The sequence below is a fragment of the Canis aureus genome, chromosome 3, assembly GCF_053574225.1.
Source record: "Canis aureus isolate CA01 chromosome 3, VMU_Caureus_v.1.0, whole genome shotgun sequence".
Lineage (NCBI taxonomy): Eukaryota > Metazoa > Chordata > Mammalia > Carnivora > Canidae > Canis > Canis aureus.
Genome location: NC_135613.1, coordinates 26,147,352 through 26,172,973, shown reverse-complemented (window position 1 = coordinate 26,172,973; position 25,622 = coordinate 26,147,352). Strand labels below are relative to the sequence as shown.

The following is a 25,622-nucleotide window of genomic DNA, read 5'->3' as shown; positions in this document are numbered from 1 at the left end:
TAATTTAACTGAAGCCAATAATACTGAAAATGGCATAAAGTGAAACTTCTCTAAATCCACAACCTGGGGTAATCCTAGCTCAGCACTGAAGAGTCCTCGACTTCTACAAGCATACGCATCTAGGAGCGTCTTTGTTCACAAACTTAGTTCTCACCAAAATCAATGTGCACGTTCCTTTTTTTTCAAGTGTCCTCCCTCCAGGTCAATATCCATATAGCTCCAGCCTTACATCCCGGAGTTCAGGTAGGGCTGTCCTGGGATTCGTTCTTCTCTACGGACAGACGTTCATGTTCCCATGAACTAATTTCGTATTTAATGGAGTGGATTCAAAGAGCAGCTTGCAGCAAAACAGCTGTTTGTGCACCGGCTGGCCTTGGCCGGGCGTCGGGGTACAGGACCAGCGGGAGAAAAGGCGACCCAGAGTCCGTGGCCCGAGGCGCTAAGGGTGGCGGACTTCGCGGGAGGCGCGGAAGAGGGCGGGGGCCCGGGCCGGAGCCGCCTCCCGCCTCCCACCTCCCACCTCCCGCCGCGGGGGGGCGCGCGAGGCCTGGCGCCGCAGCTTCCGCCGGCGCCCCGCCCCCCGAGCTCGCCCCGGGCCCCGATTGGCTGCGCGGCGGGAGCGCGCCGAGTCAGGGGGCGGGCCCGCGCCGGCTACAAAGCGGCGAAGGTCACGGCGCGAGCAGGCGCGCGCCGCCGCCCCGCGTCCCGCCTGCGGCCCTGGGCCCCCCGCCCCGCCGCCCGCCCGCCGCCCGCCGCCCGCCGCCCGCCGCCGCCTGCCCGCCGCCCGCGCGCGCAGCCATGGAGGGAGTGAGCGCGCTGCTGGCCCGCTGCCCCACGGCCGGCCTGGCCGGCGGCCTGGGGGTCACGGCGTGCGCCGCGGCCGGCGTGCTGCTCTACCGGATCGCGCGGAGGTGAGTGCGCGCGGCCCACGCGCCCCGGCCCGCCGCCCGCCGGCCTCCCTCCCTCCCTCCCTCCCTCCGCGGCCGCGCGGCGCCTCCCTGCCCGCGAGGCCGCGGCGTGGCGGCGAGGGCCCAGCCTGTGCGCCCACGCGCGGCCCCCGAGGGCCCGGCCGGGGAGCGGGCGCGGCGGGCGCAGGAATGCGGGGCGGGCGACCGCGGCCGGCGCGTGGGTCACACACTTCCTCCCCCACGGAGACTGCAGGGCCGCCCCCGCCGCCCCCGCCGCCCCCGCCGCCCCCGCGCTGCGCTCCTGCCCGCCGTCAGCCCCGCTCCGCGCCTCGGCACCGTCGGGGGGCTGGTACTCGCTGGCACTCCCGGCTCTGCAGACGCCGTCCCAGGGGCCCAGAGTCACAACCCCAGCTCCCCCTAGGGAAGGAAGCCGAGGGACAAAAGAGCTAAGAACGTTGTCCTGGACTAGGAGAGCCACCGTGTGCGCTGCAGCGGCCGGCCCCGGAGCCTGCGTTCCTGCCCGCGGCTGTGCCGCCCCCAGGAGCGGGGAAACCTAATGTTCTTAAATGGGCTGGGGTTCCCGCTGCTGCTTGGCGGCTTCGGTGGCTGCCCCAGCGCTGACGGGGCTCAAGCGTCACGGTGACCCCTGTTCAGAGCCTGCACCTCTGGGGGGCCTCCATGTCGGGGATGAAAGCTGAGTGGCCTCTGGCTTCAGCAGGGCCTGGGGGCAGCCCAGCTGCTTCTGCATCTGATCCAGCCTCTCCGAGGACAGGGGGAAAAGGGTTGTGAGAACATTCTGGGGGCCAAATGGGTGGCTTTATAGTTTCAGCAAGGGACCCCGCAAAGCTCCAACATGAGATGGAAGAAGAGAAGGAACTTGCCTGCAGTCCCTCAGCAGCGACCGGCAGAGCTGGGGTTTGAACCTGGGCAGTCTGGTGGTTCTTCCTTAACCACCACTACATATTGCTGCTCACCCAGGGGAGAAACAAGTGAGGGCCACTGAGTCACAGGCTTCCTGGAGGGGGGGGGGAGGAGCATTGGTGGTGTCTGCAGGGCGAGCCAGACTGGCAGGCTTGAGGAGGGGGTGGCCTCCCAAGAGAGGATTGAAGGAGCTCCCAGCGCTTGGAGTCCCTGACACCCCCACGTCTCCCACTGTCCCAGTTCCTGCCCAATTTCTGGAAGCTGGAGGGCCTTCCAGGACCAGCTGGTTCAAAGCGGTCACTTTATACGTGAGGGAACTGAAGGGCAGGAGCACATGGCAGTTTGCTCTGGTTCCCAGAGTGTGTGGACAGCAGTGGGGGAGTCCAGGGCCCAGCTTGTCTCCTGTGACACCCCTGCCTCCCAGTTACACCAAGGATCAGAGCCGGGGCCAGGCTTCCATTGAGTGTAGTGCGGCTGAATTTGGACTGGGTTTGCTCACCGTGCCTCAAGCTCCTCTGTCTTTAGCTGTGGCTGCTCTCAGGGGTCCTGTTTTCCCCTCCTGGACTACTGGCCACCACTTTGCCTCTCCCAGAGATAGGAATCTGGAGACTTGGTGCGTTGTTGGGCAGGCTGGTCCAAGAGGAGCCAGGAGAGTCCCTGGAAGGCCATTTCACTCCAGCAGCACGACACCAGAGTCATGGTGTGGCATGGGGGCCCCTTGGTTGGGCTGACAAGGACCAGACTTTTCCCAGGAGGCTCTGAAATTTTCAAAAAGCACTCGCTTTTATCTGGCCATCATAAATTGGCCACTGTCAAGATTCAGAAGCAAGACCAGCCCTGCAGAGACTGAGCCCATCTCCTTCCACCAGGGCGAACACCCGGACATTGAGGAACAGTGGCTTTGGCTCCACCATGGGTCTTGAGTGACCCTTGGGAAGATGTGTGAGGAGAGTTGTTTCTGGAAGGCGGCGTGGCCAGGTAGGATGTTTGTGGGCTCAGCACAGAGCTGGCAGAGACATATATAGAGCAAAGACTGGCCTGAGGCCACTTCTCTGAAGGCTGCAGCCCTCCCAGAGCCTTGGTTTTGACCAGATCGTTAGTAACTCAGTGCTGATGACCTGTGTAAGCACCTGCATGCCGCCACCTTGAGAAACCCATTCTCCAGGTGAGGGGACCAGGACCTGGAGGCTTGGGCTCTTGTCCTCCTCTTGCCTCTGTTAAATAGCAGATCCACCCTAGCTCCTCAGCTCCTAACCAAGCCACATAGTCTGGGTCCTCGTGGAGCATGCACAGGAGGCCACCACTGTCAGCCTGGGGTGGGAGCTGAGTTACACTTCCCTGGGCTAGCTTGCCCTGCCTCCAGGTGGTCGTGATGGCTGCCTGTTCCTCCCCCACCCCAGACGCCCAGCTCCAGACTGCTGCTCAGCACCAGGATCTGTCTTTGGCCAGCACATCCCTGCTGAGGGCCTCGGGCCTCCTGTAGCACCATGAGTGTTTATTGAATTATCTACTTGGGGTTTGGAGAGAGAGAAGAGCAGTCTTCCCGCGTTAAGTAGCAGAGCCTCATCCCGGTGTCCAGAATCCTTCTGGCCACCTCTGGCCACACTCCTCTGGTCCTGCACACTTGCCAAGGGGCCACCACGCCCTGGATGCATGCTGGGTGTACCCACCCCACCCCCGGCCCAGCCATCCCGCCTGTATGAACACCAGCAAACCCATTCTGTAGGGTAACAGCAAATGCTGTGCTTGTTGGCCTATCCTGTGACATCTGTCACTAGCTGCCCTGTGAAGTTGTCATTCTCCTCATGTCCAGGTCAGAAGTGGAGAGCCTTGCTCATTTCCTGTCTCCCTGTGAGCCTAGCATGTGCTCAGTACACATGGGTTGTACTGAGGTGAAGGAGGGCAGTCTGCCATCCCCAGGCCAGAGAGGTGGATTTGGGGGCTCTCTATCTTGGTGTTGGCAGGACTGCCCTGAGGATGGGCGGGAGGCCTGGAGGTACCAGGTTGCTTTTTGGTGCTGCTGGTCCTGTGGCCCCGGAGACACCTACTCCAATTCTCCTGGCTGGATAGGACAACATATGTTGTCCACAGGGCACAGAGGAGCAAATGAGGAGCCACATGGGGGTCCAGCAAGGGTCACCTGTGAGGCTGTCGGGGGCTGTCCTCCTGGGGCCCTGCTAAGGCTAACTTCCTGGTTCCTGAGGGAACCAACCTGACCCTCACGGAGATAGTCTCCCAGATTTCATGCAGCCAACACGCGGTGCCTGGAGTCCTCAGCTGTGTGCCAGGCCCTTCTGAGGGCCTGGCAGAAACATTGCCACAACAGTCTTCCCCAGACTCTGAGCCCGCTTAGACAGGGACAAAGCACCATCCATATGTCTCCTCCATGTGGCACAGTGCCAGGCTCAGGGCAGGTGCCGAGGACCTAGAGCTGCATCCCTTAGAGTGGTGGGCTCACTCCTAGATGTCCCCACTCCCATCGTAGGAAAGTCAAGGCACAAACTTTGTTTTAACTAAGTGTCCATCAGGGCTGATAGGGTGATACCATTGTTGAGGTCATGTGTCCATCTTTCTTTCCCCAGTGTGTATGTTTAGGGCTTGTGGACGGGTGGGACCAGAGCATGTAGCTACTCCTTGCTTCTCCCCAGGAGCCTAGCCTGCTCCTAGATGCTTCAGACCTCCTCAGGCTGCCTCTGGCTCCAGCAGAGCCCAAGAGTTAAGCATGCAGGTAGCAGAAACTGGGTGAACCCTTCCAGATCCTCCTGTCCGCCCACCTCTTGGGGCCCAAACTTCCTCCCTAAGGTGCCCTGGCCAGGGCCCATCTCCCTCTTGCCTGTGGGACAGGGACGTGCTGTCTTACCACCTCAGACTTTGTCCAGTCCTCAGAGTAGTTTGTCCTAGAGTCTCACTGGGATGCATTTGTTGGCTTGGGGAGAAGTGGTTTGGAGGTTGTATGAGGACCTGGCGGGGGGGAGGGAGGCTTTTCCTGAGCAAGAGCAGGACCAGCACTAAGCTGGCTCAGAATAGACCCTAACACTCCTGTCAGGCCTGATACAGGTGGAGGTGGGTGCAGCCCTGGGAGGGGCAGCGCTGAGTGGGGAGCTCCAGTGCTCCCTGGGCCTTTTCAGGACAGGCCACATAGGAGCTATGAGGGAGGCCTCAGTGGTGGGTGATCCCCCCACCCTGGGCAGGGATTTCCACGGGGTGAGAGCGACAGGAGCCAAAGTGGCTGGTTGCCCTGACGGCCCCAGGGACCAGAGCTAATCCCCCACCTCCCCTTCCTGCCACCCACTTCCAAGCCAGGTTCATTTCCTGAGCAGCAGAGCTGGAGGCTCAGAGTGGAAATGATGGCTTCCTGGGGCAGGAGAGGCTTCGGGGACTCCCTGGGACTGAAGCCACAGGTCCTGCTCAGCCGCGTGGGTCCCCGGGCCGCCGCCTTTATCTCCTGCCTGGCTCGTTCTTTATGCCGAGGCTGCCAGCTCCTCTGCTTGGCTTCTCTCCATAGGCCAGGCGTGGCTTGCGGGGGTGAGGGGACCCATGGTGAGGATGAAGGGCCCCCGCGTCAGGTGAGAGAGATTTCTCAGCCTGCATCGTCACTCACTGGGATGTGCCCCTGCGCTGTCACAGAGATGCCTGCAAAGCAGGTGCAGACTGACAAAGGGAAAGCCAAGTGCCAGCCTCTCGGTGGAACGGGTTTCCACACCTCTTGCCTTGCCTGGCGCCGCCTTCAACTACTCTTTAAGTGGAGCCCAGTGAAGCTGTCCAAGTGCCTCACACCAGCCACCTGCCAGGCTCAGCACTTTCCTAAATGCCCTGGTTTGATCCTCTTAGCGGCCTCCTTTTGGGGCAAGGATTATCATTATCCCCATTATCCCCCAAAGCAGTGGAGGTTCCAGGAGGTAGATGACATTCCCCAGAGGCCATACCACACAACCACGACCTCAGGGCTGTGCTGCCGTTTCTAGGCCTTGTTCTGGCCTCTTGCTGTTGACAAGATGTGGTGGTCCCTTATCCATCATGAAGGCTTTGACCTGAGCAGGGGCAAGGAGTATGCTGCTGTGGCTGCTAGGGGCGATACAGGGTGCCTTCATGTACCCTGGGTCCTTCCTTGCATGTCTGCCTCTCCCCCTCACCCCTTCCCAGGCTCATTACCATTTATTAGGCATTTAGGCCAGCATTGTTACATACTTTCCACCCTTGGCATGCTCTTGTCCCCAGTTGTCAGGGGGTAAGAGTGAAGCCTGCCCATGGTCGATGAGGGGGCAGTGGAGGGGCTAGCCCAGGAGGTAGCTGCGGTATCAGGACGGTGGCAGGCCCAGGGACAGGAGAGTGACGGAGCTGGCCCTTGGCATTGCAGAGCACCTTTATGTGTCTCATGTTGTTGGATTGAAGTAACACGGAACGCAGATTCTGTGATGGCTCACACTCTGCCAGGGCAGGCCAGGAAGCTCGAGGTCCTGCTGCCCTGTGGACAGCACACATGAGTGTGCTACAGCAGGGGCCCAGGCAGTGCCCCAGAGCTGGAGGTTGCCTCTGAGGGAGGACAGGAGCTGTGAGGCCAGGACCCCAGGGTTCAGGCAGCTGCTACCCACTGCCTACATTGTTTCTAGGTCCCTGGACTGGAGGAGTTTGTTGGGCAGTTGCTGTACTCCCCCGCCACTCCACCTCACAGCCAGTGAGGTGGGTGGAGGGGCCCAGAGCACAGATCCCCCAATGTCTGGGCCAGGATTACCCTACAGACCCCACCTGTCACCACATATGTGGCCAACAAGGGCCACTGTGGATTGCCTGCCCTGTCCCCTCCAGCAGGGACGATTGGCTCCAGCCTGAGCAGCTGTCTCTGGTCTCCACCCCTCAGTCTCCATGGCCTCGCTCTCTTGGGGTTTTCATCTATGGAGCACAGGAGGCTCCTGCCATCTGGAAACTCCCCAAAGAACACTCTTCATATAGCCCAGGACAAGCCCAAGGTCTGTGAGCCTTGGGTGGGTGGTCCTAGAACCTGGGCACTGTCGACCCTATGGCTTGGCCTGCCCTGGCTCCTATAACCCATTCCCCCATCCTCCCACTCCACCCCTGCCTAAGCCCCAGGACACCAGGGGTAGGGGTGGAGGGGGCACAAGCAGGGCAGGCTTTGCCTGGAGGCCTGTGGAGAAGCTCAGCTCAGCCCAGCCTCGGCCTCCTTGCTGGTCTGACTGGTAAGCAATCAACATGCAGCCAAGCCCCTCATCCTGGCCCAATCATTTCCTCCAGCCCGCCGTGTCTCCAGCTCTGGGTCTCCCATCCTACTTCCTGTGCTCTTTCTCTGGTCCCCTAGTACAGGTGGCAGAGCCCTTCTATTTGACTCTGCTCTGTCCTCATCCGCAGGATGAAGCCGACACACACCATCGTGAACTGCTGGTTCTGCAACCAGGACACAGTTGTGCCCTATGGGAATCGTAACTGCTGGGACTGTCCCCACTGCGAGCAGTACAACGGCTTCCAGGAGGTGCGGGCCTGTCTGGGGCTGGCAGGCACCCCCTCCTCTGACGAAGAGGAAACAGGCCCAGGGAGCTGAGGTGGTTTGGCCAGTGTCACACCACTACAAGTAGCAGATCAGGGTTCAAACCCAGATCTTTCTAGCTCTGAAGACACTTCCGTGGAGTGTCGCTAGATGGGGGCCTGACCTGGCAGGGAGGCTCTCCTGCTTGGGCGGGGTGGGGGGGGGGGGCACACGACGACTTCCCCCACCAACTCTGGTCCCTTTCCCCCCCACTCCCAGAATGGCGACTATAACAAGCCGATCCCTGCCCAGTACATGGAGCACCTGAACCACGTGGTGAGCAGCACGTCTGGCCCCCGTGCCCCCACGCAGCCCCAGCAGTGGGTGAGCAGCCAGGTGCTGCTGTGCCGGAGGTGTAGCCACCACCAGACCACCAAAATCAAGCAGCTGGCTGCCTTTGCACCACGTGACGAGGTGAGGTGGGCGCAGCAAGGGGCTGGGTGCATTAGAGCAGCTGTGGGCAGGGGCGGAGAGGGCCCCCTCCTCATCCCGGGCCGCGCCAGCCCCATGTTCTGGGCGTGTGATTTCTTCCACCTATGTTGGAACATGCTTCTTGCCCTCCATCCTGTCTCGTGGTTGCTGCTGTTAGGGCTCCCAAGTGCAGAAACAACCTGGAAACCCCAGTGCCTGCAGGAGGTTTGGCCCTGTGCAGGGGGAGGTAGGATCCTTGGGCTCCCACTCAGGCTCTCCTGGACCCATCTTGTCTATGTCCAAGTCAGTCTTGTCCACTGGCTGGGCAGGCAGTTGCTCTGGAGTTGTCAGAAGACACTCCCAGCTTCTGGAAAAGGAGCCTGGTGTTAGGAGCTCGCTCCTGCCTTGGAGCCCAGCAGCCTGGTTAGCTAGTACATCCTGCCTGCCTGCCCCCTGCCAGGCCTCGCCTAAGTCTGGGGGTTCCCCAAGCATCAGGAGAAGAGTCCACCTGGGGCTCAGAGACTCTGGCTTTCCCACAGTCCTGTGGGCAGGGAGGAATATAGTGGGAGTCCTGGCTGGGCAAGGGAGACTTGCATAAAGAAGGGAAGACATGTGCAGTTTGGCAACCAGAGCAGCTGTGCTGGCATATTCGGCCCAGTAAGAGATCAAACTGAACACTCGTGGCTGCCGCAGATTGAAATGTTTGGTTCCTCCAGCAATGAGGAAGGAGAGGTGTATTGCTCCCTCCCTGGAGAGAGGAGAGATGAGACTCGAATCTTTTGAGCTATTCTGAAGCCCAAAGGACCCTTCAGCTCCCTGTTAAGCCTTTGTCTATAGTGTTTTCTGGACCCTTGGTCTTGAGGAAAGGGGCAGGCCCTGTCTCTGGGCTGTTCTGTCTACATCTAAGTAGCGAGGCTAGAGCTCTTTCTCCTGTGACTCACGTGCCTTCCTGGAGCCTTGGAGCCCAGGAGTGAAGCCTGAAGCAGGGGCCGTGTCCTGAGCTCCTGGCCTCCAGCTACATCCTATGTAGCAGCAGAACCTGGCAGAGAGGTTCCTGTCACCCATGGGCCCCTACCATGTGCTAGCCAGCCCTACCCTCGGTAGCCCACATCACCACAGGCAGCAGGGCATTAGCCCAAGCAGGGACACCTTGCTCGTGGTCACCCCACTTGCCAGAGAACTCAGATCTGACCTGCTCGCCAGGGGCAGCCCCGGTTGCCAAGGACCCTGAGCCTCTGGCGCCCCCACTCCCATGCAGGGCAGGTACGACGAGGAGATCGAGGTATACCGGCATCACCTGGAGCAGATGTACAAGCTGTGCCGGCCATGCCAGGCGGCCGTCGAGCACTACCTCAAGCACCAGAACCGACAGCTGCGCGCTCTGCTGCTCAGCCAGCAGTTCAGGCGCCGGGAGGCCGACCAGACCCGCACGCAGGTTGGAGCGAGGCACCCCGCAGGGCATTCGGGGAGTCACAGCCTTAAGTCTGAGATAGAGGGCGGAGCCCCTGTGGGTGGAGGGCAGCTCTGCCGAGCCGGGATCCTTTCCCCAGGGGGAGTAGCCTTCTCTGGGGGGCCCCATTCCCACCCTGTCCCCAGGCCCCTTGTGGTCATCAGCCTTAGTAGGTGTCCCAAGAGTGACTGGGTCTCATGATACACCTGTGTTTGTGCTCTTGAGTGGGGGGTGGGGGGGAGGTCTATGAGGGCCCTGCTGGACCTGGGCACTTCCCCAATACTGGCATGCATTCCCCACAGCACCCTACATGGCAGGTACGCCCGTTGGCTCTAGGACTCCCATGCACACCTGGAAGTCAAACTTGGGGGTTCCATAGCTGGCTGAGGGACACACACCAGGATTTGAACACAGGACTATCTGGCTAAAATTATTTTTAGTTACTATCACGGTGCTAAGTGGATGGAATGTCCTGGTTTAAAAACTCTGATATAATAGTAAGTGGAATTAGAAGTAAAACCATCCACCCCAGAGACATTCCTGCCTGTCCCGTGGGGTGCCCAGATGTGTTCTCTGTCCAGTTGGTGTGTGGTTTCCAGTCTGCACCCAGGCCCCTGACCACAAGACCACAGCCCTGGCCTGCACACCACCCACTTCTGCACAGCAGGAAGCCAGAAGTGCTGACCTTTGGCTTTCCTCCTCACCACCATGTTCCTAGACCAAACAACTTATTGCTGTGTTTAACTTCTTTTTGGCCTGAGTTATCTCTGTGTTTATTATAATGCCAATTCATAGTAGAAACTTTGAGAACTTCACAAAATGATTGAAAAACTTAATAGGAAAAACAGGTCACCATAATACTATAAGGGTTTTTCTAAAGAACGGAGCAGAACTGTAGCGTACCCAGCGTAGTGACTTTCACAGTAGGTGAAGGCCAAGAAAGGATACAGATCAGTGGGACACAGCAGTAAACCTAGAAACAAAGCTGGGAGTACATGAGAATTTAAGACCGAGTAAGACTCCATCTCTGACCATTAGGAACCAGATGGGAATTTTTTATTTTTTTTATTTTTTATTATTATTATTTTTTTAATTTTAAGTGGGGCTTGAGCTCAGGACCCTGAGCCCAAAACCTGAGCTGAGATCAGGAGTCAGACACCTAATGGACTGAGCCACCCAGGCACCCCCCTGAAACCAGGTAGATTCTTCTGCACGTGCTCTGGGGCCCTTGCCAGACCTCTGCAGAGTGCGCACCAAGAATGATCGTCAGTGGCTCTGGCCACCTTGCTCACCAGTTTCTCTCTCCTGCAGAGCTTCTCATCCGCGGTAAAGGCCCCAGTCCAGGTCATCATGCTGCGTGCCCTCGCCTTCCTGGCCTGCACCTTCCTGCTGACCGTTGCGCTCTATGGCACCAGCAACCCTTTTGCCCCAGAGGCCACTCTGCCCCCAGCCCTGCCGCCTGGTGGTAATGGCTCAGCCACACCTGACAACAGCACTGGCCCTGGGGCTGAGGGCTGGCAGCAGCTGCTGGGCCTGCTGCCCGAGCACGCGGCAGAGAAGCTACGCGAGGCCTGGGCCTTTGGGCAGAGCCACCAGATGGGCGTCGTGGCATTGGGCCTGCTCACCTGCCTGCTGGCCATGCTTCTGGCTGGCCGCCTCAGGTGCGTGGGGATCCATGCAGGGCAGGACTTGGTAGGAGGAGTTGAAGCCAAGAGGCTGTGCTGGGCGTGCATTGGTGGGTAAAGCTCCATGATGTAGCTGGAGGACGACATGGTTCCTCTTCTCCAGTGGCTGGGAGCCTGGGGGGCAAGAGGAAAGCAAGGGCCTGCCCGAGGGATTGGTGGCACTCAGAGCTGGCCAGCCACCTCCTCCTATGTACTTAGGCCAAATGGGGCATGCCTCTCCCCCCATCTGACTCCTCATCTGCAGAGTTGGGGTGGTGATGACCTCCTACCTCTCTGGTTGTTGGATGACCAGTGGGCTCCCCCGCCGTGCACTTTGGAGACCCTGTGCTGGATGCTGTCCACATCACCTCAGCAGCTCTGAGGGGAGGGTCCTTCACCCAGGTTTATAGGCCGGACTCCTGAGGCCCATTCAGAGTCACACAGCATATGGATGTTGGGAGTGGGAGTCAAAGGCCCACACTTTCCTCGGCCCTGGACTCTGACCTCTGAGCGGGGCCAGGGACAGACCTAGGGGCCAAGTGGCAGGAGGGGGTGGGTTCTTACACTGACGCCGTGGGCCCTCACCACCACCCCTGCTCTGTCCCACAGGCTCCGGCGGATTGACGCCTTCTCCACCTGCCTATGGGCCCTGCTGCTGGGGCTGCACCTGACTGAGCAGTACCTGCAGGCTGCCTCCCCCAGCTGGCTGGACACACTCAAGTTCAGCACCACGTCCCTGTGCTGCCTGGTGGGCTTCACGGCAGCCGTGGCCACAAGGAAGGCGACAGGCCCACGGAGGTTCCGGCCCCGAAGGTCAGAGAAGCAGCAGTGACTGTGGGGGGAGGACAGACGGACGGACAGGCCCAGAGCAGGGCCCCTCTGACTTGCGTCTTAACCTGCCTCACTCCTGCCCTTGCCCAGCCTAGAGCTCCCTGTCCTTTCCGGCACCACCAAGCCACCCTCCAAGTGTCCTCTAGCTGCCCACCACTGCCGCCATTTTTCTGGCCAAAGACCCTGTTGCTGCCTTGAGACTGGATCACAGGCGGCACCCACACAGCCTGCCTCTGACCCAGGGCCTCCAGCTGGCAGCTCCTAGAGCCCCCACCCTGGCCACACCCTTTTCCTGGTTCTCACACCCGGGGGTGAGGGTCAGGTCTCTGCTGTCTGCCTCTCCTCTCACTTTGCTCCATCCCCGAGCTTCTGGCTCAGGGGCTGGTGACAGTGACTGCAGGCTGAGCCCTTGGCGCATGGCCTACTCGGGCTGCTTGGCATGGGCAGGTGCAGCTGAGCAGGGGCCAGAACAGAGCACCCCCACCTTGTCCTCACATCACTGCTCTATCCTTTTACTCCTGACCGTAGCCCAGCCAACCCTCACAGAGCAGGGAACCAGAAGGACACAGGGCTGCCCCTAAGAGCTTCCCGAGACCCACTGTCCCCCAGCCTCCTTCCTCAGGAATGGAGAATGCAATTCTTGGGTCCAGACTGGGCCTGACCATGAGTGTGGCGTGAGACTCTTGAGGTGGACAGTAGAGAATCCTGTTCTGTGGCCAGCAAGTGTCTTCTTAGCAGCCAGGTCGTTGGGCGATCTGAGCAGTCTTTATCTGTCTATTTTTCGGGCACTGCTGTGGGCTAGGACAGAACTAGGGCACCCTCAAGCTGCTCCCTGTTCTGAGACATGCCTGGCTCTGCCCTAAAAGGGCAGGGCCCTATCGTATTGGCTGAGCCCTCTGCTCACCCCTGCAGGGACTAGGGTGCAGGCGTTGCCAGCAAAGGCTGGCAGTAGAGGCCCGAGTACTCTTGGCCTGTGCCCTTACTCCCATGCCTGGGAGTTCCTCCACTCAGCCCCCATACGATGCCTGGGGAAAGTTCTCACTGTGTGTGGATAGCACAGGGCGAGGGCCCAAGAGCGACACCCAGGACACCAGCTCATTTGTCACCTTGTCCTCATTTGTCACCACTACCCTCCTGGCTCCTGGAGCCCCTAATGGAGGCTGCCGAGGCTTCCTGCTTTCCAGTTCTCTGTGGGGTAGCTTTTGCTTCTGTGGGTCAGGTGGGAGGGGAGGGAGAGAGTCACCGCTCCGGGGAGAGGCACACCTGCCTCTCACTAGCTGATCCTAGCCGGGCCCGTGCTCTTTCCAGCCTCAGTTTACCATCTGTGAAATGAGAGGTGGACCTTTCTCCAGGACCTCTGAGTGCTCACCTTGGTATGGACACCCTGTGGAGACAGAAGTGCCAGCCCAGTGGGAGGGTGGCCCCAGGCTGTTTCCTTCCTGCATTGTGCACCCTGATGACTCCCTCTGGGGCAAGTATGCCCTGCCACTAATCACTCTGAGCATGAGTCCCCCTCCAGATGCGATCCCAAGGGTCCCAACCACTCCGCTTTACACGTTGAAGCGGGAGAAGGCAAAGCAGATACCATGCACATGAGGGTCACAGCAGCTGCCAGAGCCTGAGGGGCAGGAGGGAGAGCACCCTGGGCAGGCCCTTCATGGAGCCTGGGCCCCACCGTCACAGGTCCTTACGTTGATGGGGTCCTAAGAAGCCACCCCGTACCACTCACCATATTGTGCAGCAGCCTGTGCCCCGCCCTGGCCCCTGGGTGGGTCCAGAGCTGCCCCTGTACCAGTGTAGCCTCAGTTGTGTGGCCTCAATCAAGGCCCCTCCTGGCTGGGCTCTACTTGTTCTCTGTGGAGGGTGAGGTACAGGTGACTGACGAGCGGGGAGCATGCTGAACCGGGAGCAGGCCCTGCTGGCCTGGCCGAGGTGGGGGAGGAGATGGCCCCCCTTCTACCTCGTCACCCCCAGGCAGCCCGCCCAAGGGGAGGGGCGGCGGCAGGTACCAGGCTGAGAGCCAGTGGTCTGTTAGCTGTGCATGCCCTTGTATACGGAATCTCCCATTCTCAAGGAAACTGACAGTGTGATGCTAATTACTGCCTTTCTTGGCGTGGAGTAGAAGCAGGACATCTGTGTGTATGTGTGTATTTAAGTTAAATTATTTATAATAACCGTAACCAGTTCTCTTGCTGGCCAGGAGCCCCTGCCGAGCAGATGTCTTTCCTGCCCTCTAGTGGGGAGGGAAAGACACCCTCATGAGATGAGCCTCATCGGAGCAAGGCTTCCTGGGCTTTTTAGAGTTGTGTGTGACTTTTTAAAATGACCTGTCTGTCCTTTAAAGTTCGTTATTTGGAGCATATTCTAGCACCTTCTGATGTTTACTGGCAACCGCTGAGGAAGTGCTGGCACCACTGGGACTGTGGCTTATTAACTGGAAACGTGTTGCCCTACTGGGGACCTCTGTCCCCTCCACTGGGGACAACTGTCAGACCACCTGGGGTCGGGGTGACCATCTCCAAGACATGAGGGAGGCTGTCTTCTCTCTCCGAATTTGGGGTCCCCATCATGGGCTGAGCAGCCACCTGGACGCACCTGCCCTGGGAGGAGCCTGTGTCCCTTCTGTCCGTGACCGTGGCCAAGTGTCCCAACCTCTCTGGTTGTGTAGTAGAACTGCGGAGGATCGGCCGGTGACTCTCTCTGCTGTAACCATAACTCCTGGCCATAGATGTTGTGTTTTTCGTGCTGTATTTTCAATAAATGCCTCCGGGGCTCTGCTTTTACCGGCGGGCATCAGGTACCATGTCTTTTTTGTTTGTTCTTTCACGTTTCTTCAGAGGCTTCTGTGGCAGGGGCAGGGGATTTCGGGGTACAGGCATGCCCACAGGAGTCAGGTCTGGGTGCTGGCAACGTGGCCACCAAATGCTTGGGGCCCAGCTGCCCTCACATGTCCTGCTGGGTCATATTTTCCCCCATCTCAATAAACTGCTGCTTAAAATGTAGTCCTTTCTCTCCTTCCATTCCTGTCTGGGACTGGGATTGGGTCGAAAAGACTGGACAGCCCCCTTAGTGTCAGATGGGATACAGTACAACCGCCTGACCCATCTTAGAACCTGTTTATCCCAGTGGATGTACAGACTTGGGTTATGGGCTGAGTGCTTCTCTGAGATGGCGTTTGAGGGTGCAGGGTGGTCTGGGGGGAACCCTTGCCAAAGGCAGTGTAGATACTTTGGAGCTCTCTGGAGCCTGGCAGAGGTTCCCAGGGACCGTCTGCTGCAGAGCCATGATGAGAGCTCACTTGGCCCTTTACAAGTACCTGCAAGTTGACTGATGTCACTGCATGTCACAGCAAGAGGGGTCAGACCAAAGAGCTGTCTCCTCAGTGCCAGTGTTCTTAGGGAATCAGATTGGGAACAGCTCTGTGCCAGATGGCTGAGAGACTCCAGTTTTAAGCACTAGGGTGGCCCCAGGTGTGGGCAGGATCTGGGAAAAAGGGAAGAGCTGGAAAGACTCTGGAAGCTGCTTCTGGGCACAGCTGACCGCCTCTGAGCTGCACAGCCTGGCATGGAGCCTCTCCCCTCACTTGCTGGTTACTGGGGGTGGGCCATGGGCTCTGTGGCAGGGGTGGGCACAGAAAGCCTGCTCAGAATCCTGCTGCCATCTGCTGGACAGGCCCAAGCGTGCCCTGCCCCCAGGGGGTCCTCTAGGAGGTTCAGGCCCAGCAGGGGACAGAGCTTCCTTCACATGTGATCAGAGCCAACTGGCCAGAGGTCCCAGTGCACGTCCCCTGCCCCTGCTGTGAGTTCGGTGGCCCCCCACCTCACCTTTCCCCACAGTAGTAGCGCCATCCTGCCAGATGGTATCACACACAGTTCTACAGTGACAACCTGTGTGGAGACAGAAAGTCGACCTATATGGAGACAGAACCTTCCTCAGATGTCTGGGGGGCATGGAGGTGGGTGTCAGGCTTGGGCAGAACAAGTTGGCACATGGAGTGCGGCCTCGTCCAGCCTGGAGTTGGCCAGACCCACCTCCTGGCGATTGGTTTGAGGAGTTCCTGCCACGATTTCCCCGTGCCCCCAAAACCCAAGGCCCCACCTTTGGTTCTGACATCCAGGTAGCCTCCTGGCACTTTGGAAGGCCCTCTAGGAGGGCAGCGGTAGACATTACACTCGCCTCATAGAACTTGTTTAAAAGGAGGGATAGGAGTGAAAATAGTAGGGCAGTCAGCGGAGTGTAGTTTAGCTAGCAGTGCCCTGAGTATTTGTTCACGGTGGGTGTGGGGTGGGCCCCTTAGCAGGCCCCCGGCTCTGCTGCAGGGCCTGAGCCAGCCTGCCCCTCCGTCGGCACATTGTCCATGGCCCCAATTGTCCCTTGGGACTGAGGTAAGGCTGGACCTCCCCCAGCTCCGTCCAGACGGCGGACTAATGTATTAACTGCCTCTGCCCCTTCCCTCCTTCTGTAATCGGTTGCCTTAATCAGAAGCATGGTTGACAATCTGGCTTGGGGCCACCAGGTCCTGTTGTGTGATTTGTCCCATTCTCGAGTTAAAGAGACACTGTCACCTTCCGTCTTTGGGGCAGACCTTGCAATGGTTTACCAGTCTTTTCCAAGCTTGAGTTGTTAGGCTTGTGTCCTGCAAGAGCCTCTTCCCCGGGGAGTCCAAAGCCTGGCCACCTCCCCCTCAGCTCTGCAAGGGGCTTTAGAGGAGTGTCCGAGACCAGGGAGCAGCAACGGGATTCCTGGAGCCTGGCCCTGTGGAGCAGGGGGCTCCCCGAGCACAGCCGCCCTGTCCAGAGGCTCTGGGCACGGAGCACAGAGTGGCAAGGCCTTCGTTGAGCACCTGGCACGGGGTTGAGCATTTTTGCTTCAAGGCAAAGGGTTGGCGTGAGGTTGGCAAGGGCGACAGTGTCACTTTAATACCGAGACCAGTAGTGGAACTAGTTTGCTGTGAAAGCTGAGGGGGATCGGAGGGGGGCATGCAGGGAGGGGTGGGTCACGCTGGCACCTCCCAGCCACCCGCTCCTAATGGCGTGAATGCGGTTGGACTGCTTTTCTGCTTCAACTAACGCACGCCTCCCTGGGACCCCGACTCCGGCCCCACCTGGCACCAGGGGAGAGGGGACGGGACCTGTGTGGAGGCCACCTCCAGAGCCTCCCGGGGCTGACCCTCCTCTTGTCTCCCGTGCCCGACGGGCTCTTGCAGGTGTTTCCCGAGAGACTCGGCCGGCCTCTTCCCCACGAGCCCCAACCTAGCCGTGCCATGCCCAGGCGCGGGCCCTGCAGCATCTCTGTTCATCCCCAGCCCGCCTGGCTTCCTGCCACTTGCCAGCCAGCAGCTGTTCCGGTCTCCTCGACGGGCCTCGCCCTCCTCGCTGCCAGGCCGCCTCAGCCGGGCACTCTCACTAGGAACCATCCCCTCTCTGACTCGAGCAGGTAGGAGGTGCTCAGCCCAGGCAGGGTGAGCTGGGCTGGCCAGGGAGATGCTGAGTGTGGGGTGGGATGTGGGTGAGAAGGTGGTTAGAGCTCCTGCTGTAGAGATGTGCAGAACTGGTCTCAAATCCTGGCGAGTCCACTCAGTAGCTAGATGCCTTGAGCCAGGGGGCTTTATCACTCTGAGCCTGTTTCCCTCAAAGACAATGAGGCTACGGGGCCCCTGGGGGACTCATTTGGTTGGGCATCTGACTTAAGTCATGATCTCAGAGTCCTGGGTTCGAGCCCCACATCAGGCTTCCTGCTCAGTGAAGAGTCTGCTTCTCCCTCTCCCTCTGCCAATTCCCCTGCTTGTGCTCGATCTCTCTCTGTCTCTCTCTCAAATAAATAAATCAAATCTTAAAAAAAAAGAAAATGAGGCTCGTAGCAGAATCTGCCTGTGGGTGTTTGTGTCAAATGTTGTGTCAAATGTTGTGTCAAATGTCAAATACCTTCAAAGCATCTTCTAGAAGGGCAGCTGGCACCTTGCGGGCACTCAGACATCCACGCACACTGGGCATCCTCTTTTACCACCCTTCTTGCTGTCATTATTATTGCCATTGTTTTGAGGCCTTGGGGGCTGGAAAATTCGCCCCACTTCTTGACCGCTTGCTGCACATGGGCCCTGGCACAAGAGACTTTGTTTTATCCTTCCCCTTCTCCAGCAGAATCTTCCTGGGAGGTCAGTTATAAATTAAATCCAGTTTTTCCTCTTCAGAGCATGGCGAGCACTCTGTGATGGCCCTCAGCGCTTGGGGAAGCCACCTGGGCGGACTAGGCTGCATCCTCCTTGGGATGTGTCCTAGGGACTGGCTCCTGGGGGACGCAGGTTTGGGAGCAGGAGTCATGAGGCAGGATCCCAGCCTCCAAGAATGTGGGCGGTGTCTTGGTTAATCTGGGCTTGGTAACCTGCAGTCAGAGTCCCGGATTCCCGTTTCAGCCCCTCAGCAGCTCTGCCTGTTTGGGGACTCCAGCTCCAGTCACATGCCCTCTGAACTTCAGTCACATCCCCTCCCCACCCCCCAAGCTTGGAGCTGGGCTTTGTACCCAGTCATCTGGCTCCTGAGCTCAGGCATCCTGCAGCCCTGGTGTGTGCAGGCCCGTGTCCTCCTGGGTAGAGGGTGGGTCACACCACAAGAGGGCAGGTCACACAGTGGGTAGGGTTCAAGGCCTTCAGAGTAGGATAGGTGTGACTGCCCCAAGTACAGACACCTGGATGCCAGATGGTTCTGTGTAACCAGCAGTGTAACCAGCACCCTCCTCCGGGAATGGTCATTCAGCGGAGTTGATGAGGCCTCTTTGGGCTCTTTGTGAGCAGCCCTTGGCGGGTGAGGGGAGACCCTGAAATTCCCTGAGTGTGGGAACCTGGGAGGCCTAGGGACTGGGGCCCTCCCCCTAGAGTATTCTTAGAGCTGTGTCCATCCAGCTTCCAGGTAGGGGTGGGGCTGGTTGGGCCCGAGGTAGGGACAGCTCATTTCAAGTCCTGCCAGAGCCTTCTGATGGCCATGTTGGGGAGAGCCAGGGCAAATGCAGGGTTGAAAAACTGAGCCCCAGGCCAAGCAGGCCCCCAGCCCAGGACCCTGGGAGGATCTAGAACCAGAGGCTGTGCCTCAGGGCTGAGGTGGGCATGATATCAGAGAAGCTTCTAGAACAGGGCCTTTAGCAAACATGACTAAAGTTATTATAATGGGATAGGAATGCTGGTAACAGCAGCAATTGGAGGCCTAGCTCCTCCAAGGTGACTAAAGGCCATTTTGCTTGTACCCCGAGTTGACAGTAGGATGATTTTCCTTTACCCTCTTAGCAGAGATATCCCTCTCTGTTCCCTGTGGGTCTTGAGGAAAACTTGGGGAGAGAGTGGGCTGCCTGTTGAGGGCACCAGGAGCCCAGCACCTGCCCAGCCAGGAGCAGCCCTGCCCTGGGCCTGACTCTCCTGGATGGCTCTCTGTGCATGCTAACCCCGGGTGGCCTGAGCTGGGGAGCTTCTATTTCAAGCCCCTCAGGAGGGGAGGATGGCATTCTAGAGCCAGTGCAGGCCATTGAGGCAGGGCCTCACACCCATCGTGGAGGACCCGCAACCTCCCTGTTGCCCTGTGAGGCTGGAGGTCGGGGTGGTGGGGCGTAGGCTGGTCTCAAAATGTCTGGTGACAGGTGGGATCCCAGGGTCTCCACTGCCAGGGGCATCGAGGATGAGTTTTTGCAGTTCCTTGGCTTAGGTAACCAAAAGGAGCTGGTAGTCTGGGGCTCAGGCACCAGGCCAGGTTCCCATTTCCTGTTTCTCTCTTTCTCACCCTCCTTGCCTCTGTTCCTTCCTGCTGCTGTCCTCATCCCTGCATCCCTATAGCTCATGCCCAACAAAGAGACTGCTCTCCTAGCATCCATAGAGCGGGCTCTGGAAAGGACTCTGCTTGGGCCACATGCCCACCCTTACCCAGACACATGGGTTGGCCGGGTGTTTGTTGCTGGGCCTTGTGAGGGAAGGGGTAGGCGGTGCGCTGTGACCAAGGGACCCTCATAGCCCCACGGGCAGTGGAGGAGCAGCCGCTCATGACAGCACATGGTGGTTGCTGAACCTTTCCACACTCAGCTCCCACCTGAGTGTTGGGGAAACATAGGACCCTTGGGGTGGTGTCTCTGCCCTCGGGGTGTGCTTGACTGAGGAAAAGCAGCATGTTCAGTGCTCCCTGAGGTGTAGTACAGGCCAGCAGGTGCAGGTGGTGGGGAGAGGGCTGGTGTCTGTTTCTTTCTCCGTGAACTAAGCACAGGCCAAGCATATCTCAGACAGTAGTTCAGGGAGTCAGTTGAGAGCCTGTGTTTCCGTGAAGGCCTGACTTGAGTGACAAAGGTTAAATGTCAGCAGGGCAGGGACTGGACAATGGAGAGGGTGGGCAGCTGTCGTCACCATGGGCCTGATATGTCTCACCCTCTTCTTTCCTCTTCAGACTCGGGGTATCTGTTCAGCGGGAGCCGTCCGCCATCTCAGGTGTCTCGCTCTGGAGAGGTTCCTGTTTCAGGTAAGGAGAACGGGGTGGCTGCTTTCGCTGGGGACAGTGTGGGCCCAAGTTTCCCGAGCATGCAGTGGGAGGGGCGGGGGCAGCAGCTAGATTAACCATGAGCCTTAGGATCTGACGAGGGCCTTTGTTCAAGCCTCAGCCCCATGCCTCCCAGCTGTGCAGCCCTGAGCAAGTGACTCACCCCTGTGCCTCAGTTTCCTCTTCTGTGAAATGGGTGTGATAGTTTCCAGGATTAGGTATAATGCCATCCCCTTCTCAGTGATGACGGATGGATACACGCACTGAGGATCCCGCCATCAGCAGGGCTCGGTCTAGTGGAGCTTAATTCAGTGCCCTTGGCAGACAGAGGGGACGGGGCTAAGGCTCTGTGATCCTCTGGCCTCTCTCAGCTTCTGGCAGGCTTCCCTCTGTCCCCCACCTTGGGCCGGCCTTGCCTTTCTTCTTGGGTTTCTAGAGGAAAAGTGGCAGGAGCACAGCTGCTGTAGCAAGCGTAGCTGTGACAGTAGGCAGCACTCATCCTTGTTACCGTTCTTACCAGAAGTCGCCGTTTCTGTCCTCCTGCCTTCCAGATTACTTCTCTCTGCTGTCGGGATGCTGCCCCTCCTCCCCACTCCCTTCCCCAGCACCTTCCGTGGCCGGCTCTGTGGCCTCCAGCTCTGGCTCTCTGCGCCACCGCAGGCCGCTCATCAGCCCGGCCCGGCTCAACCTGAAGGGGCAGAAGCTGCTGCTGTTCCCATCACCCCCCGGGGAGGTGCCCAACACACCTAGCAGCTCAGACGAACACTCGCCCCACAACGGCAGCCTCTTCCCCCTCGAGCCGCCCCAGGTCCCACAGAGATCGCCGGCGCAGGACACGAAGCTCACTGTGGGTACGACCCTCTGATTGCCCTCCCGGGATACAAGAGAGCCCAGCCGAGCTGTGACAGTGTCTCTGGTCACGTGCAGGCAAGAGGCCACGCAGGGCCTGTCCTTGCTCTTATCCAAGCATGTGCAGCCACCCTCCCAAGCTCCAGACACTCCTGGCCTGGCTTCTGGGGACCTCGGACCGTCCAAGACCTTGCCCTCCGTTGGCTGGTTTTATTTTCTTCTCTTGCAATTGACCTGGAGGGTCCTTTGTTCCTTGGGATGGATCAAAAATGCATTATACCCTGCTAGCCTGCATCTGTCTGGTCACAGATATTTTTGTTTTGCTCAAATGGTGGTTGTCCTGTCAAGTATTTTTTAATTCTTAAATTTTTAACATCAACCTTTAAAATTTAGGACTTTCACATGAATGTGTGGATCTCCTGTGTCTCTTACAATGTCCGAAGATCTGGCCACAGTGGGTCTGAATACTGGCCAGACAGGTGGAAGGGCAACTTGAGATCCCACGTCCCCGCCTCGGTCACCCCCTGCCCCACGTCTGGAAGCTTCACTTGTGGCCATCATCTGTCAGCACCTGTTGGCCGTGCAGTTTGCTGCTCCTGATCTAAAACCAGCTCCCTTCGTGGCAGCTACACAGCCGGGATATGAACGAGGACCTGGCCTTCCATTGCCCAGAGTAGGGCGAGTGGGCTGGGATGGCCAGGGCTCGCTGGCCACATCCAAGGACAGTCCTGGGATTGGAGGTAGAGCTGCCCCATGTCTGTCCCTGGGGGTGAGCTGTGGGCACCCTCTGAGACACCCCTTCTCTCTCTGCAGACATGAGGTCAGTGCCAGAAAGAGGCAGTGCCTGCAGCAGCCGCTCCATCAAGAAAGAGGACGACTCATCCCAGTCATCCACCTGTGTGGTGGACACAACCACCCAAGGGTGCGTGGAAGAGGCCACTGCCTGGAGAGGTCTGTACTCTGATGTGGTTGAGGAGGGCACAGCAGCGTGGAGGCCAAGGGTCTGCAGCCCCCATCACCTCCTGGTCTGTGTGGGACCTGAGAGAGCGAGCTGTCCTGGGCCCTCCAGTGATGGGGGAGCCAGCACCTTCTGGGTCCGACCACGACTTGGCAGACGGCATGCCCCACCCTCAGATCAGGGTCTGGATCTGCATCAGAACAGCATCTCTGACCACAGGGAGCTATTTAAATTTAACAGAATGAGCACTGAATGCCAGTAAAAAATGTAGTTTCTTTGCTGTGCCAGCCACATCTTGAGGTCGCTGCTGCCGTGTTGGGCGGTGGCTTCTCTTCCTGCACGGCCCTGGGAAGATGCGGGCCTGGAGAGCCTGGTGCACCGCGGGGCACGGAGCTGCTGGGTTCCAATCCCGGCTCCTCTGCTTGCGGGCTGCAGGGCCGGGTATGAGACTAGATCCTGGTTCTGTAAAGTGCCTGGCATGCAAGAGCCAGCGCCCCGTGTTTTCCCTAGGAGGGCCCAAGGGACATGTATGTGGGAAGATGGATTGACGTGTACACAACAAGTCTTTTAGCAAAGAAACCTTTGAACTGACTGGAAATAGGTGCTGCCCCCAAATCCAGCCAGTCTGGGGTGCAACAGTCTGGGTCAGCAGCAGCAAGACCCAGAACACAGACCTGGAGCGGGGAGCCCCAGTCTGAAGCCTGGGCATGGTACTACTCACTGCCCTAAAACCCCCGTTTCCTGTCTGTAAAGTGGGGGACACACTCCTGGCCCTCTCACCAGGGTACAAGTATGGGACACACCCTGGCCCAGTAGCTGCCGGGTAGCATGAGCTCAGGAAATGAGGTACCTTTGGTGGGGGCAGGACTTGACCAGGTGACCCCAGGTTCAGGGGTCTCTCTGGGCAACCAGGAGAGCCCTGGGAGCAGGGCCGCAGGGCCCCACAGCAGCATCTCTGGGGGGCTGGGCCAGTGATCTGCTGCACAGCAACCCTACCACCCACAGGTCCCTCTTCTGACCTTTGCCCCTTTGACTGTATCTCTCTGCTCTCTCCCGAAGGTCGTTTCAGGCCCTCCCTGGTCCGGGGCCTCCTGGCCGTGAGCTTGGCTGCCAATGTGTTCTTCACCTCTGCCTACCTGTACCAGATTCTGCGCTGACCTGTGGTCCGCAGCCTCCCAGCGCCCAGAGGGTCTCCGAGGCGCCCAGGTGCATGCTGCTTCCACCACTGCCGGCCTCAGAGCCCTCCCTGCAGGGCTGCCTCCACCGTCCTCTCCAGGGCCTTTGACCTCTCTGGGCCCGTCCTGTGCTCGGGATCCCTCCTCCTCACCTAACAGACCACAGGGCTGAGCCTGGTCCGTGAGGTCACTCTCCTCCCTGCCCGTTTCCTTAGCTGACATCTCTTGTGTTTGGTGCTGACCCTGATCCCGAAGCCAGGGGTCCCCGAGGGGCTACAAGACCCTGGAGTCCCCCCCCGACTGCCCAGCCTACCTGGCCGGTGTGCCACTACTACTGTACCTGCAGCAGGCGCTGGGCTGCCTCATAACCCTGCGCCACGGGCTAGGACCACATCTCCGTACTGTACTTCTATCTCACTACAGCCACCTCAGGTTCCCTGGGGGAGGATGGAGGGTGGTCCCCGTGTCCCTCATCCTCAGTCCTGCCCCGTGAAGAACAGACCCTGGGCAGGCCCCCTTGAGGACAGGCAGTACCTGGCCCTGCCTTGCCCTGTCCTGTCAGCTCCAGGCCCAGCCTGCCCTCTGGCTCTCCTGGTGGGCGGGCAGGTACCAGGGGTCCCCAGCCCAGGGCCCCTCAGAGTTCTAGTGTAAGCACCTCCCCTCCCGCCCCCACCAGCCACCCTTCTGGCCTCTCGTGCCCCCATTTTATTACCTCCAGTGCCCTTCCCAGGCAGCAGCCCTGTGACACTGAGAACACTACCCAGAGCCCCCTACCCCATTTCCTGGCCTGTGCTTCTGGGCCCCTCCTCCACACACTGCCCACAGGGGAGGCTCCAGCCCTTGGCCTGCATTGCCCTGCGGGACAGGCCCGGGCCAGCCTCCAGGTCTCAGATGGAAGTGGACCCTGCCCCTGCCCTGCCGTGAACCTCCTCCCCTCCGACTCATTCTGCTGTCACGGTGGGCTCAGGGTGACCTCTGTCTCAGGCCACCTCAGCTGGCTTTCCTTCCCACCCCACTGCCCTTCAGCCCTGCCACTGCCCTTCCGACAGCTACTGCACATTTGCCCCCCAACCCCGGCCTTTCTGCTGGGGTCCCGTCCTGCCCCTGAGAGGAGGAAGGACGGCCCTTGGTCTGGCAACAGGGACTCCCCCCGCCCCACTGCTGTGAGGAACGAGTGTGCGTGTGGCCATCAGAGGCCCCCTGTCCCCGTCCCCGCTGCCCTGGGGCCTCAGACACAGGTGGGCAGCCACAGTCTTGCACAATCCTGTGCCACTCGGGGAGGAATTGGCAGTCTTGGCGAATTCTGAGACTTGCTGGTGGAGGGTGGTGGTCATGACGGCAGGAGGAAGGGTCTTTATCATTCAGGGATAAAGTTTAATTTTATTTTTCTACACATTTTTGCCAGGTAAGGCATTTTGCTGGTAAGCAGGATGCCCCCAGTTCTCCCTGCCAGGGAGGTTTCGTTTTTTTAAGCCTTGGGTGCTTTTTTAGAGTTTTTTTTACCATGTGGGGAAGGAGTTGCTCTGACTTCCCCCTCTCTCCTCTTCCCCCCACTCCTGTCCTGAGAGCTGTTTCCTGCCCTGTCTCACCCCAGAACACGGGGCATGGGGAGCCAGGGGCCGCACCAGGACCCTGTGTCTAACTGCCAGAGATGATTCCAACTTGGAGGTGCTGCTTCTTGGCCCCCATTTGTACAGCTGGCATGTGTGTCAAGTTTTTTAATTTTATTTTTTGCCTAACAAAGCCAAACTCCATTCCCGAACACCCTTCCTCTGTGGCTCTGAGGAAGCCTCAACACAGTGCCCAGCCTCCCGTCTCAGTCTGGGCCAGCTTGGTCCCTCCTGCCCAAGCCCGGAGGTTACAGCACCTCTCAGGGGCAGGGGAGAGGCGGAGTGGGGAAGGGGGGCTTCCTCATGTTTTCTTTCAAACAAAAAACACAACCTTATTTTTCTTTACAAAAACAAAAAAGGAAACCAAAAAAGATACCAACCTTTGAACTATACATCTCAGGCCGTCTTGTCTTTATTCACTTGGGTGGCCCAGGCCCTGGCAGCAGGTGGGGAGAGGTCCTGGCTGCAGATGGAAATGACTTTATTTCTCCAACACAGGTTTGAGAGTGGGATCCTGGGGCTTCCTGTGCAGGTGGCAAGTGCAGCATGACCGCATCCCCAAGAGGTGAAGGGATTTGAACAGGAGACCTACTACCTGGGGCAGGCCTGAGTGGGAGGGGACAGGAGTCTGCTGAGCATAGAACCAAGGAGGGTGTTTGGGGGGACAATATGAGCAAGGGCTCAGGTGGAAAGCCTGTCCCAACCAGCAATCCCCAGCCCCACCCCAGAGCCCAGGGGCAACAGACCTTTATCTCCTGAGCCTCCTCCCAGAGGCCCCACTGACCCTCCTGGCAGTGAGGCT

General features: G+C 59.0%; 1 protein-coding gene across 5 annotated transcripts; it reads left to right on the top strand.

Moving 5' to 3' along the window:
- The first annotated feature begins 761 nt into the window (after positions 1 to 761).
- Positions 762 to 25,212, top strand: TMEM201 (transmembrane protein 201). Of its 5 annotated transcripts, none has more exons than XR_013376099.1 (11): positions 762 to 911; positions 7,194 to 7,314; positions 7,588 to 7,782; positions 9,038 to 9,214; positions 10,541 to 10,890; positions 11,503 to 11,706; positions 16,931 to 17,160; positions 20,139 to 20,210; positions 20,780 to 21,079; positions 21,471 to 21,817; positions 21,891 to 22,028. XR_013376099.1 is itself a non-coding variant. In XM_077891298.1 (11 exons), the coding sequence occupies exons 1-11, from the start codon at positions 799 to 801 to the stop codon at positions 23,190 to 23,192; spliced, it is 1,998 nt and encodes a 665-aa protein (XP_077747424.1). In that variant the 5' UTR covers positions 762 to 798; the 3' UTR covers positions 23,193 to 25,212. The 5 variants fall into 5 exon arrangements, 4 of the variants coding, with proteins under 4 accessions (XP_077747424.1, XP_077747427.1, XP_077747425.1 ...); XM_077891298.1 differs by lacking the exon at positions 21,471 to 21,817 and adding an exon at positions 23,095 to 25,212; XM_077891299.1 differs by lacking the exons at positions 762 to 911; positions 21,471 to 21,817 and adding exons at positions 2,699 to 2,807; positions 23,095 to 25,212.
- Positions 25,213 to 25,622: the final 410 nt, after the last annotated feature.

Excerpts from the sequence above, each read along its gene's own strand:
- TMEM201 (XM_077891298.1), top strand. The coding sequence starts at position 799 with ATGGAGGGAGTGAGCGCGCTGCTGGCCCGCTGCCCCACGGCCGGCCTG. Across the intron at positions 11,707-16,930 it reads CGGAGGTTCCGGCCCCGAAG|GTGTTTCCCGAGAGACTCGG; the intron begins GTCAGAGAAGCA and ends GGGCTCTTGCAG. Across the intron at positions 22,029-23,094 it reads AGAGGCCACTGCCTGGAGAG|GTCGTTTCAGGCCCTCCCTG; the intron begins GTCTGTACTCTG and ends TCTCTCCCGAAG.